We start from the raw sequence: 13,840 nt of genomic DNA, 5'->3' as shown, positions 1-13,840 counted from the left end.
TCGCTGTCGGAATACGAGATGTGGAATGTCTGAAAAATTGGTTGTTGGTAACATCTGCCTCAGTTCAGACCGCAAGCTAGTTTTGAAAGACAGCGTACAGCTTCTATAACTGCTGTAAACTTGGTAAGTAAATATATTTGTTCCAAGGGTGAACTTACGTATTAAATCAACTTTGTCTTTAAATAGTATCAAGGGAAGTTAGACTGAGGGTATTCTGGAGGTTCCATTGTTAACTGAAAAGTATTTCGCTTTCAAAGGAGAGCCGTGCGAATAGTAAAAGCCAGTAAGCAAGCGCGGTCCGGGAAGAGAGAAAGACCAACTGAGACTGAATGGACGTCAATCATCACAGAGAACTGAGAGTGCTTTGAAAGCTTTGGCACACGAAGGAAAATGTTTCTACATTTGGAATGAATGAGGTGGTTATATTGAAGTCTCGGGGAGCTGGTATTTACTGCACTGCTTCTGAGGTGAGGTCTGGATTGACTAGAAGCCAACATTTCTTTTAACATTTTTGTTCTGGTGTAAAGTGTTGTCCTACTCACAATCAAACTGTAGACTTTAGAGGAGCACTGAACAAAAACTAACATTTCATTCCCGGCCTTGTTCTGTAGACTTGAGATCTGGAAAAGCCCCAACTGATTAAAAAAAACCTTGTACGTTCTTTCACAAAGAGAAATATACTCTCTATGACCAAACTACTGTATTCAATTCCCTTGGTCGAGCACCCAAGATATGAGTGACACTTATAGTAGTTAAAACAAAACTCATGTCTGATGATCACCAAACACGACGCAAATTAAATATTTACACAACCGGTTTAAAGCCATCTACAGATAAATATTGTGAATTATAGCTGAAGCGTAGCTGTGTTTGCACTTTAAAAGTTGAATATCAACGTACGGTTAAGTCAACCAAGGATTATTAATGTATTGACACAAATTGGACACAAATGTAAATGCAAACCCAAACAGACATATGCGTTGATTCAATATTCTTTTCCATTTGAGAGCTTCTATATTAATTTGCATCGCTTGTTTAATTGATTTGAATTGAAAATTGAATTGTGTACAGTTAGAAATCAGTAGGACTTCAAATAGACCATGAATTCACGCATTTGTCAGATGCTTTGTTCAAAGCGACTTACATTGCATTGTACTATACATTTGTTTCTGACTATGTGCAATCTCCTGGGATCGAACCCATGACCTTGGTGTTGCTAGCGCTATGCTCTAACCACAGAGCCACAGGACATTTTAACCAGACTTAAGTCAGAAAGGTTGATAAAAAAACAAATTATTAAATGTTCGTGAAAGATCCGCTCGTACCTGCTCATAGAACTTGTTGTGGGCAACATAATACAGGGTATCAAAAGACTCTTCAGTGACCAGCACATGCTGCCTTTCTCCGACCTGTGGACACATGAGAGAAAGAGAGAGTCAGGCAGAAGACCTTAACAGAACAAACAATACCTAAAATCAGACAGAGCGTTTCTGTAACACTTAAGAGTCATTCTACAGTGCTTAGGGTAAAGAAAAACATATATATAGGAATATTCTGAATGTCATGAAAGCAAGAACCAACCAAAAACCTTGAATAAACCTGAATAAATCATATATCTTTTATTACTACTAAATACGTTTGCCAAGACATGTCAAACATCAAATGCTCGTTTTATAAGACATTTTTAGAAAGTACAAGTGATTAGGAATCATTATAATCAACGAGGCAGCTACAACGATTTGTAGCATATGACAGAACGACACTGAAGATTTTTGATTGATGAAAATAAAGAACCACAGCAGTCAGAGATGAAGCGTCTGATCCATCACCGCTGTGACTGCAGATATGTTCATATCTTAGAATTGAAAAACTCTACCTATTTAAAGCAACGGTTGCACCGTTTACATTTTTTTTTAACAAGACTTCCTGAGGGTACCAGTGGTTCTTTGCTCAACACTCTGAGCTGATTGCATAGAGAGAGACATTTGGATAAACAACACGAATGCAGACACACACGCGGTCACGCACACGCTAAAACACAATCAGATTTTAGAGAGGCAACCAATGTGTGTAAATTGTCCGTGAGGCCCGGTGTACAGCAGCCTTCAGAATGAAAGAGAAATGTTGTTTTTGAAAGATAGGCAGAGAGAGGGAGGGACGCTTTATGAAATCCAGATTGCCCTCATTCTATTTGGTGGGAGCATCTGGCCTTTTGAAACGACAACTAACTTAATGTGCTTTGCGGAGCCTCTTGCCCTGTGAAAGGCTTTCTCTTTGTTCAGGGGCCCTCAGCCTGTTCGGGATGAAAAGCTGACTCCAGAAACAAGAGACGGAGAGCTGCTTGTGTCTGCGCTGCTGTTGCAGGCGGTCGGCTGCTTTGTGCCTCTTGTAAACCCCAGCGCTTATTAAAATGTGCCTGCCTACCCAACCCTACAAACACAACACACAAAAGAAAAAATATGCGGTTGAATTCTGAGCCGCTGTTGCTGGGATGGCGATCAAAAAATGAGAAATGCAATGACATTCATGCATTTTAAGCACGGCTAGTGTTGTCCCAATACTTGTGGGGGTTCCTGTATATGTCCAGCATTCTAAAGGATGGCAATCATTAGATCACTCTGAAGCAGGACATTATTCTTTCTGAAAGTGCCAAAGACTGACCGCCTATTCACGGCGGGAATCAAGAACAAAATCAGCCCCCTCCCCGCCCGAAAAGGATTCCCCTCGGAGGATATTTCACAATGTGACACAGTCCACTGAGAATCGTGGCTGGAGCCGTGGTGCGGTCAGAGATGAGGTCAAAGGTTAATAGAGAAAGGGAAAAGGTCGCCCTGTGCCGTTTGCGCTCCGCTCCTGCAGAACTAAGCCTCTTTGCAGGGCAAACGTCTGCTTTATCCTCAAGCTGAGGATTCTGAAGTTGAAATCCACATTGTTTGGCCAGCGAGACGTTCTGGAATTAAACCCATGTCTCAGCTGTTCGCCGGTGTGTGCGCGCAATGTGAGAACTCTTATAGGAACCGGGGCTCATTTAGCAAATTACTGAAAATAACCTTTCATGTAGCTGACCTCCATATGGTCGGGAGTGACAAAAATGCTCACGCCTTTCAAACTCCAATTGAAGTCGGTACTTTAAGAAAATTTGAGACCTTTAGAACACAAAAGCTGCAGTTAAAGTCACAGCTTTCTTTCAACTCTTCTTTGAACAACCGATTCATACCACATTTGCTAAATTATGTTGAACATTTATTTCTTGGTGTGTTCCAAAATTGCCTTTTTCTAGATATATAACATGGGGTTCTGGAATACGAGTCACAATCTGGTTCTGTCAATCCGGAAATGGACCAAATTCCTCAAAAACTGGCACAGGTTATGTCAGACTGTTCATATAAGCTACTTTACCAGTGCTACTTAAACGTTTCACATCATGAAATATTGATTTGAGATTAAATATTTTATTAGTTATTATTCTGTGTCAAATTTCCTACTCATATGCCAAGCAGATCTGTAATAAGTAGGATACTATCAGCCGGCCATTACCATAAAGAACAAACAGGGCTTTTTATTAATAAAAATCGGTATATGAAATTCTGAATTAATTGAATTATATTAATAGTGAATGGTGATGAACAAAATGAAAGATTCTTTTATAGAGACAAAAACGTATAGCAACATCCTCCTAACAATGTTTTGGCCGGAAACAAAGAGCTGGGAGCTCAGTGCAATAAACAGTTTTTTTCCCATAAATAATTGTGTGTTTATTCTATTCTCTCTGTAAATGCATGCACAGGACTTGTGTTGCATGAAGTGGATTCAACAGTATTAACAGTGAACAGAACACAATCCCCCAGTACACAGGCAATCATTTATCTGAATGTAAAAACACTCTGAAGTGGATTGCTAAGTAACTGCTTGTTTGACAGTCACACCCGTGGAACACATTCTTGTATTTCTGGAAAACATGTGTGAAGAATTTTGAATCTGAGGGACACATGAAGGCAATGTGAAAACAACTAATCTTGTTGGCAGCCTAAAGAAGCTGATGATAGAAAATAAACAGTCACTGTGTCTCATTCTTTAGAACCCATCGTGCATTTAGAAGTCTTGATACTGTGTATAGAGCCTGACTTGATCATTTATTTAATTGTTTAATTACGTAAAAATAAGACAAAGAAAAAAAATGAATTAAAGACAACAAAAGACTCAAAAAATAATAACTGAATGAAGTACAATCTGAGCTGCTGTCCGAAAAGCACCCACAAACATTTCAGTTCATTTTTCTATCAACCTGCCATCTGGAAACAGACCACAGGGTCATCTAATCCAGAGGTTCCCAAACTTTTCAGCCCACGACCGCCAAAATAACAGTGCCAGTGACTCCCCACTTTCCTTAGAGGTGGTAAAAGTACACAAACGCATACAACTGCGCACATGCACTTATAGGGTCTATCCAAATACACGCATAATGACAATGCAAAAGAACTCAGTCGAACATAATATTATTTTATAGTTATATACTCATTACTTAACTTATTGTTTTACATAAACTATTACTAGATGGTCAAATTTCATCAAACAGATTTGAGTGCTGATGGATGTCCTCTTTATAAACGTCGGCCTCTTTCAGTACCTGAGGACGATAGCCTTTATGACTGCAGCGCTTCTCTGCCCTCCTCCACTGGCCTCATTGTGTTGTCTTTGGTTGATATGTTTCTGTGCTGTAAATTTACTTTCTGCACCTAACCTAATGCAGTTACCAATGTTGTTCCAAAATAAATTCCTGAGGTTGATAGCATTATTTTTCATGGATTTATTTTTAATATAACTAATAATATATATATATATATATATTTTTGTTATACTTATTGATAAAATACACTATTTCTAATAATAATAAAAGGATTTCTGGAAACCATCTTGCGACCCCTAAAATCTAGTCAACTGTTTTACCTGGAAGAATTATTTTGCTTATTATCGGAAAATTTAACACTGAAATCTTTGTGTGATATTGTTATTGATTTTGTTTAATGTATTAGTGAATTTACTCTAACTATGGTCAAATCCTTGTGTGGCATGTTGCTTTTAGAGACCCTCTATAGAAGACAAGACATTCACACGAGTAGCGAATCCAGGGGTTCTCAACCTTTTTGACTCCAAAGCCCCCCACTTTGTTCTACAATATTCAAACTAGGCCCCCCTCCAGTTCACAAAACTCTACATTCTACCAAATAAAACATTTCGGAGCTTGATATTAACTGGAAAGTGTTTATTCGATATAAAATTGGACAAATAATAATAAACATCTTGGTTGTTCATTTTGTCTCATTAAATTTTTTTGTCATCCTGAGGCCCCCTAGGAAGTCAGCTGGGACCCCCTTGTGGGACACAACCCCCTCTTAAGAACCAGTGAGCTAATCAATATGTCCTTGAACTTCTCACATTTTAAGCTCATAGTTTTCGTTGCCATTTTAACCATGTCATTTCAAAAGCACCTGAGGTGTGACAAACAAACAATTAAAATGAAGTATTTCAAATTATAATGAATATTCTTTTTATTCTCTTTTCATTGCAGTTGCAAGTATTACGAAAATTGTGAAATGATGTTTTAAGTAGTTTCAGATGTCAACTTCACAAAGTATTTCATTGCTTAAAAGAAAAAGTATCTAGACATCCTTCTGATTCCACCCCAAGTGGCTAGTGCTTATCAACCGCATGATGTGAACAGGATTTCCAAAAGCTCCTGCTCAAAGAGAATGTAGGAGATTCTCTGCCTTCACCCCGAGGCGGAGAGGAACATATCTTGTTAATTTTCAAAGCTGGCTGACAGGTGCAGAGCAATCAAAGACAAACCCCATCTTTGGGTTCCAGACATTGTTTTTCAAGCCACTAACAAAAGTGAAGACAAGCCTGATCATCAGTACAAAAGATGCTTACCGTGTAATTCCGCGGGCAAATTAGCTGCACGAGAACATGCTTTCTTTGCAAGTAGCTGTGATTTATATGTATGCGTTCAAAGTGGTCAGCATGCCCACACAGGTGCGCTTCAATGGCTTTTTGACTCGGCCTCTGTTAAACTATAATATAAGCTACTGAGGGGTCGAGCAGACTTTGATTTCAATCTTTATTAAGATTTTAATAGCGTGGTAGAGCCAATGCCCTAAGGTTGATACTGAATCAGGAATTCACTCAGCTGTGGTCAAATAAGGGCCAGCGAGAATCTCTTTGCCGTGCTGAAACATACATCAGAGAAGACTGCTGTACACTATGAAGCAGGAATGAGTTTGTTTTGGAAACCGCCGGTAAGAGCTTTGGCCACAGATGTGACGTTTCCTTTTAATTGTTTGTTATCCAGCTCTTGGGACGACAACGTCAACAAATCAAATGAAGATCGAAAAACCGGGGGAATATGTTTCTCCACATCTGCCGCTGGATGAATTCAACTGTATAAAAGCACAAGATGAGAACAGGATTGCCAAGAAGGATCTCTGTAGTGGAATCTCCTCCTCAATGCTGTCATGAGCGAAAAAACAAAAAGGGTGTAATAATTACACACGTCCAGTACAAACAAGCCTGCTAATCTACAGGGCTTTACACATGAGATGGGAGTTGATGGTATAGTCACATCATACGCATACAAGCTTTTCTGGAGATAAAGTCTATACAAATCTCTGGTGTGCTTTTTCTCAACTTGAGTCTTCTTCAAACGTTCCAGGCTCCAGAGGTAAAGCGGTTTTATCAACAGAAAGCAGCGATTCCTTTGGGAATGACTGGGAACACATCCTCTTTCCATGGGGGATTTACGCTGTCAGGAAAGTTCCATTACATACTGCTATACAAGAGTCGAGGTGGCCTATCAAGATTATGATAATGCTTTGATATATAAATAATCAATCAAAACATCAATCAGAAGGAATCACATTAGGTCTTTGGAGGGCATGGGCCTTATTCTTTCAGTGTGATGAACTGTTTTCATCTGAGCTGCTCATGATTACTTCATGCACAACCTTTGTCAATCTATGCACATCCGGAAGCTTTGTGCATGTGGATTCGTACAGTACACATTTTCATAGTCAACTGGTTGGTGGGTTATCTACAGGACAAAAGTGGGCCTTGAAGGCATAAATAAACCAAAAATGTTACACCATGTTGTTTCAGTCACGTTTATGTCCCAGTTGATCACTATTTACCTCCATTATGTGATACACCGTGTCTACACTGGACGTGACGCAACAAAAGAATGCATTAGAACCGATTATAAATTTACATTTTGTCCACACTGGATGTAACGCAACACGAAATATCCATTAATATCAAGCACATTTATGTGTTGCTTCGCGCAGGTCACATCCAGTGTAAACACTGATTGACTGATTGTACTAGAAACGTGCTGTATAACCAAAGTAAACAAACAGCAATTGTATAGAAAAAAGTATGTGACGCAAGTAAATACTGTTTATGGCAAAAAGTCCTAATTTTGTATGATATAATTTTTTCCACAAAAAACTGACATCACACAGGTTTGAAACAAGTACAGTAAGGTTGTTTTGGGATATCATCCACCAAACAGTTGCTTCTTAAAGAAATGACTTGTTCATGCATTAAAGACAGCTGGGAGCTGTGCATCTGAACAGAACAGAAAATGCTTAAAAAATTGTCTTGATAACTGAAAAGCTGCATTTTCTAAATCATCACCTTTAAAGCACTGCCAAACAAAAATCTAGAAACATGAGGAAACTTCACCAATCGACTATTCAGGACTATCCTGGCCAAATCCCTACATCTGAGAAATCCTTCTAAAGTGACTTCCCACTGGGATGGTTTCATCTTTGTCTTTTCTCTAGGGCTCTTTCCATCTGAGGCTTGTGTTTGATCTCTGGAGAGAGGCTAATCTTTACATTCAGACTCTGGCGCAATATACTGGATATGTGTTATTCAGGGCTGAGACCCGGCCAAACACACTATGAAAGAGAAAACATAAAAACTATAAGGGACACGATAAAAAAAAAAATGTACAGAGAAAGAAGCAGAATAGGTGGATAAAGTTTGTCTCACACGGTATATACCACTTAGTACCATCCAAAGCAGCGTGCCTTTTGCTCCAAATTTTTTTTTTTTTAATGAAACCTCGCACACAAACTAAAGTGACATGCTTCAATAAATAATGAATGAAAACCTGCTGCTTGCACGTTGCCACATCAAATGACGATAACTCACTGTTAAAAACTGAATCATGAAACTGAACCCCACTCTTCAAGTCACATGATTCTCCAAAATCTAATTAGCTTTCTTTGATTAAATGCCTGCTGTTACCGTGACAACCACCAAAGACTTAATGAAGACCATGGTGTTAGGATTACGCGGTGTGAAGTGAGAAAACAAGGACAATACCGTACATAAAAAGTAATTATGGAAGAGAAACTCATGTAAAACATCACAAACATGCAGGTACTATGTACCACTGGGGCTTAAAGAGAGAGAGAGAGAGAGAGAGAGAGAGAGCAGGAGGGGGGAGTCAGAGAGATGGAAGTGTAATAGTACTTAAATTAACATAACATAAAAAGCAGAAATGATTTTGTGCATCTCCACTGACCATCTCATTTCATTCAGAACAACTAAATAACAATCAGACTGCAATCAGAGAAGAAGCGAGCAAGAGAGACCACACTTATTTCTATTATTATTGACATATTTTGACTCGCTTAACCTTTATTCATCTTAATTTCTTAATGAATATGACTTCTATGATTTATTGATTTTGAATAGAGGTGAGTCTTGTATTTTCTAACATCACCAATCAAAACCGCTGAATGAACGCTTCCCCTGTTTCATGTCGATAGAAAAGCAGTCAAACGGCTGGGAGTGTCACAATATTCAAATAGAACAAGCATTTACTTTTTTTTATGAAATCAACCTAATAATTTTTTTTACATATTTTATTACTAATGTTAGGGATAATCCATGGCTAACCGTGCATTAAAGAATTTTAATGCGCGATGTGGAGGCCAAAATCCACCTGACGCGAAGCCGTGGATTATTCGATTTATAACATGGTAATTTGGCAGGTTAAAGCTGTAATTATACAAAACAGTGAAATTTCTTTGATCAGACGAAATGTTGTCCAAACTGACTGGAACTACCTGTTCATTAAACTGTTTTGATGCACACCTTCCAGCCAATCAGAATCGAGTATTCAAACAGAACATGGTATAATTTTCAATATTGTTATTTTCGACAATTAATTGTATTTAACCACAAGTTAAACTGCACATTTTTTGGTTGTAAAAAAAACCCTATTTCTATCATGCCATGAGTGCACACTACACTGAATTTTAGTACTATGTAAAAAAAGTAAACGCAATAACGTCATCTAAAGTGACCTGCTGACATCATCAAGCACTCTTCCTCCCCAATCATTTGGCTCCTATTATGGTGTGTAAATCCCACTTTTCACAATCAAACTAACTACAAATACATAAAATCAAGTCCTGCACTGCAACGATCTCCTTGAATATTCTGTTTCAAACCGAAATGTCACAAATGGATTCTTAAAGTTTTGTGTTTGAGTGTCAAACCTTTAGAGATAGCTCCACGAGCTTCCAATGTGCATTTCAACCTTCACCAGTACTTCACCTTCCGGCTACACACTCTCTCTTGTACCGCCCCTCTCATTTTTTTTCTGAAGAAACTCATTATATTCATTATTTACAATTACTTACTTTCTGGTCGAAATCACAGTCGATTTGATTCTGAATAATGTCTTTAACCAAAGCATCTACACCGGCCCTGAACAAACCCTTCACTCTTGTCAGTGTAAATTACCATTCAATTCAACATCACGGTGAAGGACGATTCACCAAAATTACAGCCCAATGGGAACATCTGTAAACCACAAAGCTTTTCTTGTATTTTCTGATCTTAAGTGACCGAGAGAAAGCAACAGCATTTTAAAATCAGATTGAGTTGACAATGTGGCTTTCAGAACACACTAAACTAATTATAAGGACTCGGCCCTCTATGGTTTTGAGTGCTTCCTCATGACGGTATAGCAACATAAGCTGCCTATAAGAGGCATCATATTTATCATGAATGCTGTATGTCTTATGTGGGATTTACCAGGATGTACACAACAAAACAACAGAATCTCCAACAAGAAAGGTCAGTCTTATCCTGTATCCCTACTCTGGTTGAACAAACCGCTTGAATGATTTAGCAGTCATTTATCCGATGTGAAGTTCATTGTGCATTAAACACATGTGTGTATGCTAACTTATGTTTGATTGTATTGCGTATCATAGCGGTGTCATGTACTGATCGTCTCTTGTGTCTCAGAAGCGTGATTCGGCCAGATCACACACGGCCAGCTGGCTTATTTCATGCTGCACGTCACATTACACATAATACACGACAGTAACGGCGGCATCCCTGCTGTACTTTCCCAAATATTTAACAAATGACATGCACAGGAAGCCGTAAAGTTAAACCCGCCTAATCACATCTGTCTGTTTCGTTTACATTGTGAATCTCCCTGCTTATGAGATGAAGTGTCTGAAAGGCTCTGTTTATTTGTGCATGTTCAAGCTGGCAGTAAATTTAGAGCAGTGGATCTCAAACTTTTTTGTCATAAGGCCCCGCTTGTGTGGGTCGCATTGCTTTGTGGCCCCTCATATAAAGAGTTTATGAATGTTTGTTCTTAAAGTTAGAATTTTAATTAAACCGAAGATATATTCAACTATACAATGCAGGAACATCTTGGGACCCCACAGGGGACTACAGCCCCCTGTTTGCCAGCCACTGATTTAAAGTGTGTATATCTATGATCCTCCTTCAAGGTTTGTCATATTTGTCTTGTTATAGTTTTGAGGAAAAAAAAACAATGTGCTTTTCTAATTTCCTGTTCAGTATTAAGGTGCTTTCTGATTATTTAAATTAATATAATTTCCAATGAGAAATATATATCATAATATTATAAAGACAACTCTAAATTCCATAACAGCAAACGCTGTTGGTTTATTTAGAGCCTTATGATTTCCGCGATTTATAAAATACGGACAGAACTGCAGAATCCAGGCATAAAAATGGAATTTGCTGTATCAAATCTGGAGACTGGAGATGGTGGTCTAGTGGGTTAAACCACTGAACTGGTAGCCAGCAGCCACCACCAGTGTGTCCTTGAGCAAGACACTTTACTCCATGTTGCTCCAGGGGGATTGTCCCTGTAATAAGTGCACTGTAAGTCGCTTTGGATAAAAGCGTCTGCCAAATGACTAAATGTAAATGTAAATCTGGCAATGTATTACTTCTTAACCAGAAAGTAGCGCAGAACAGCTAACAAAATTGTGCTGTGAATAACTTCTAATTATCAAGATTGGGTTTAAATAATCTGCTTGTTTTGGATCTTTGTTTCGCCTTTTTCTGTATGTTTTAAAAGTGGTTAGATTGCGTGTATAGCACACATAATGCTCGTGTAGAGCTTTCAACTGCATTAAAGCTACTGTAAAACAACCTTTGGTGCGACTCGTCAAAATAAAAGTCTGGTTAACTTGTTATAGTTATAACACCCACATTTTAACCACACCATCCCCCTTAAATTTTGTTAGAATTCTATCACTTATATTAATTACTTGAGTAAATGGAAGTTAATGTGCTAGTAAAATTATAAAAATATTAATTATTTAAATATATTACTATATTAAAAATAGTCCTGAACACATAAGAAAAAAAGGAAATCTACTGGTAAGAGGGTTTATTAACATAGTTAAGTACATTATACCCTTTTATTGGATTTTTTTCCCCTGTATGGTTCAAAGTATCTTAGTTGATACTATAGTTCACTAAATAATTGTGGGTAGATATATACAATTTGTACAGTAAAAGACGGAAAACACATAATCCAGAACAATAAAAACGGAATTAGGGAAAAGATTTCATAAGGCCCTTTTCATGTCTCTGATTTATTTGGAAGTAGTTTTGCTTGTGGTTTGGACAGACGAATTTGCACAACAATTTTTTTTTACTGATCCATCATACCCTTGACATAACAAACAAGAAAGTGGCTCAAGGTCAATGAAATTGCTTAGGGTTTGCAGGGCACCTCCACTGATGCACAGTTTGCTCAACAGGGCACAGGGCAGATGTCCTCCTCTAAGGAAACAACACCAGAGCTTTTTTCAAAAGAAAATGATGAACTCGATGCACAGAAGAAAGCAGCAACACTAAGGCGCTGAGACATCACTGTCATATTTGTGCTGACTGGAATACTTGGCGGTCAGGTGTTGCTCACCCTCACCTGGGAGCAGCAGAGGAAACTTCTTTTTTTACACACTTCTATTACAGTACAGTACATGTTTGATGACAGTTTTTTGGAGTGTGACATGTCTTTTTTGGAGACATCACATACGATGCAGAAGTTATTCATGTGTTAGTTCTCTTTTGTCTCTCTACATTACAAAAACTATGACATCAAGAAAAAATGAAGCAATTAATAATTCAACTCTTGAGTTTCACTGACTTTGATATCTTGTCTGTCCTGCCACGTGTGACATAGAAGCTGTGATAGCACAGTGTGCATGAATAAATGCATATCATCTTCTAGTGTCTTATGCACAATTTATTCCTAAACAACACTTACTCCTGAACAGTCATCTGCATAAGAAGAGATGTTGTCTACCCCCATTGCTGCCCATTTTTGGAGGCTGCGATAACTATATGCTTTGAGAAAAGAAATGCATTTTATGAAAAAGAATGGCCTGCACTTTGATGCTCAAAAGAAAAAAACGTCAATCGATGGAACAACACTTGGGTGGATTAAAACAAACCCAGGTGAGACTGCTCTGTTAGTGCAAGGTATTTGCATAAGTGCAAACTTTACCACACAAACATCAGTGTGCACCGAAAAAACAGGCTGAGACCGCAGAAAAGGTGGGTCTAGGTTTCCAAAACAAACTCTCGTGTGATTCAAGTGACATCTAACAAACCAAAAAGTTCAATCGGAAAATGTATGTTATAAAAGCGACCGATCAGGTTGTGACCTTTCCTTATGCCTTTATGTCAGGTATCTTTAGATTCAGTGTTAAAATTGTCAGTGTGTGTGCTAAGCAAAGGAACATTTATTTTTAGTTTTGCTCTGGACCAAAAGAATCAAGAGGACCACAAGTGTGAACACACCCTTAGAGGAACTAAAACAAAAGCTATTTTGTCCATTTCATGTAAAGCATTAATTTCTCTCCTCAGTATTTGACAGGGGATTTCACATCTCTCTCTCTCTCTTTGTGTGTGTGCCTGATTGTTAGTAAAGGATTGTCATAGGGAGGTAATGTGTGATTGCTTCATCAGCGGGTCCAGGTGTTGATTGCGTCCAGGAGCTCATTTAAGCACATATATATGCTTTCATAATGACACAGAGGAGATGGAAATGATATCTCTAGAATATAATTACACAAAACGCTCTCTGTATCGGTTTTCATCACAAAACCTGCATACAATCAGCGTTCACCTTGAGAGAAGGACGTTTCTGTCAGCCTTTTGCTATTTGTTATAAAAAAGCCAATTTCAGACGCGTATTATGGTTTCGTCATATTTTAGCAACTCCCGTGACTCAGTGAACCCATCGGAGCTCTGGGTGCTGTTTACACCTGCCATTAACATCCATCTTAGGTGATCCAATCACAAGTGGTTAGCTGAGGCCTGGTATTAACATGTCAAATACGTCCTTGGGTGATTGCATTTGGAGTCTCAAATTGGAAAAAAAATACTAGAATCAAAAGTTGATTTTCTATTAGAGACACACATATCTTACAAAGTTTGGAGCAATGATTGGGTTTACGTTTTAAATGCGATGTGGTCG

General features: G+C 38.3%; 1 protein-coding gene across 2 annotated transcripts in view; it reads right to left on the bottom strand.

Annotated features, from left to right (window-relative positions):
- cdkal1 (CDK5 regulatory subunit associated protein 1-like 1) overlaps positions 1 to 13,840 on the bottom strand; it is a 322,974-nt gene that overhangs the window by 19,501 nt on the left and 289,633 nt on the right. For both annotated transcript variants that reach the window (XM_056762570.1, XM_056762571.1), the window contains exon 13: positions 1,326 to 1,409. In XM_056762570.1, coding sequence (XP_056618548.1) covers positions 1,326 to 1,409 — 84 coding nt within the window. The remainder of the gene's footprint in view (positions 1 to 1,325; positions 1,410 to 13,840) is intronic.

This window comes from Triplophysa dalaica, chromosome 12, assembly GCF_015846415.1.
Source record: "Triplophysa dalaica isolate WHDGS20190420 chromosome 12, ASM1584641v1, whole genome shotgun sequence".
Taxonomy (NCBI): Eukaryota; Metazoa; Chordata; class Actinopteri; order Cypriniformes; family Nemacheilidae; genus Triplophysa; species Triplophysa dalaica.
The sequence above is the reverse complement of the archived record's forward strand: the minus strand, read 5'-3'. Positions and strand labels throughout refer to the sequence as shown.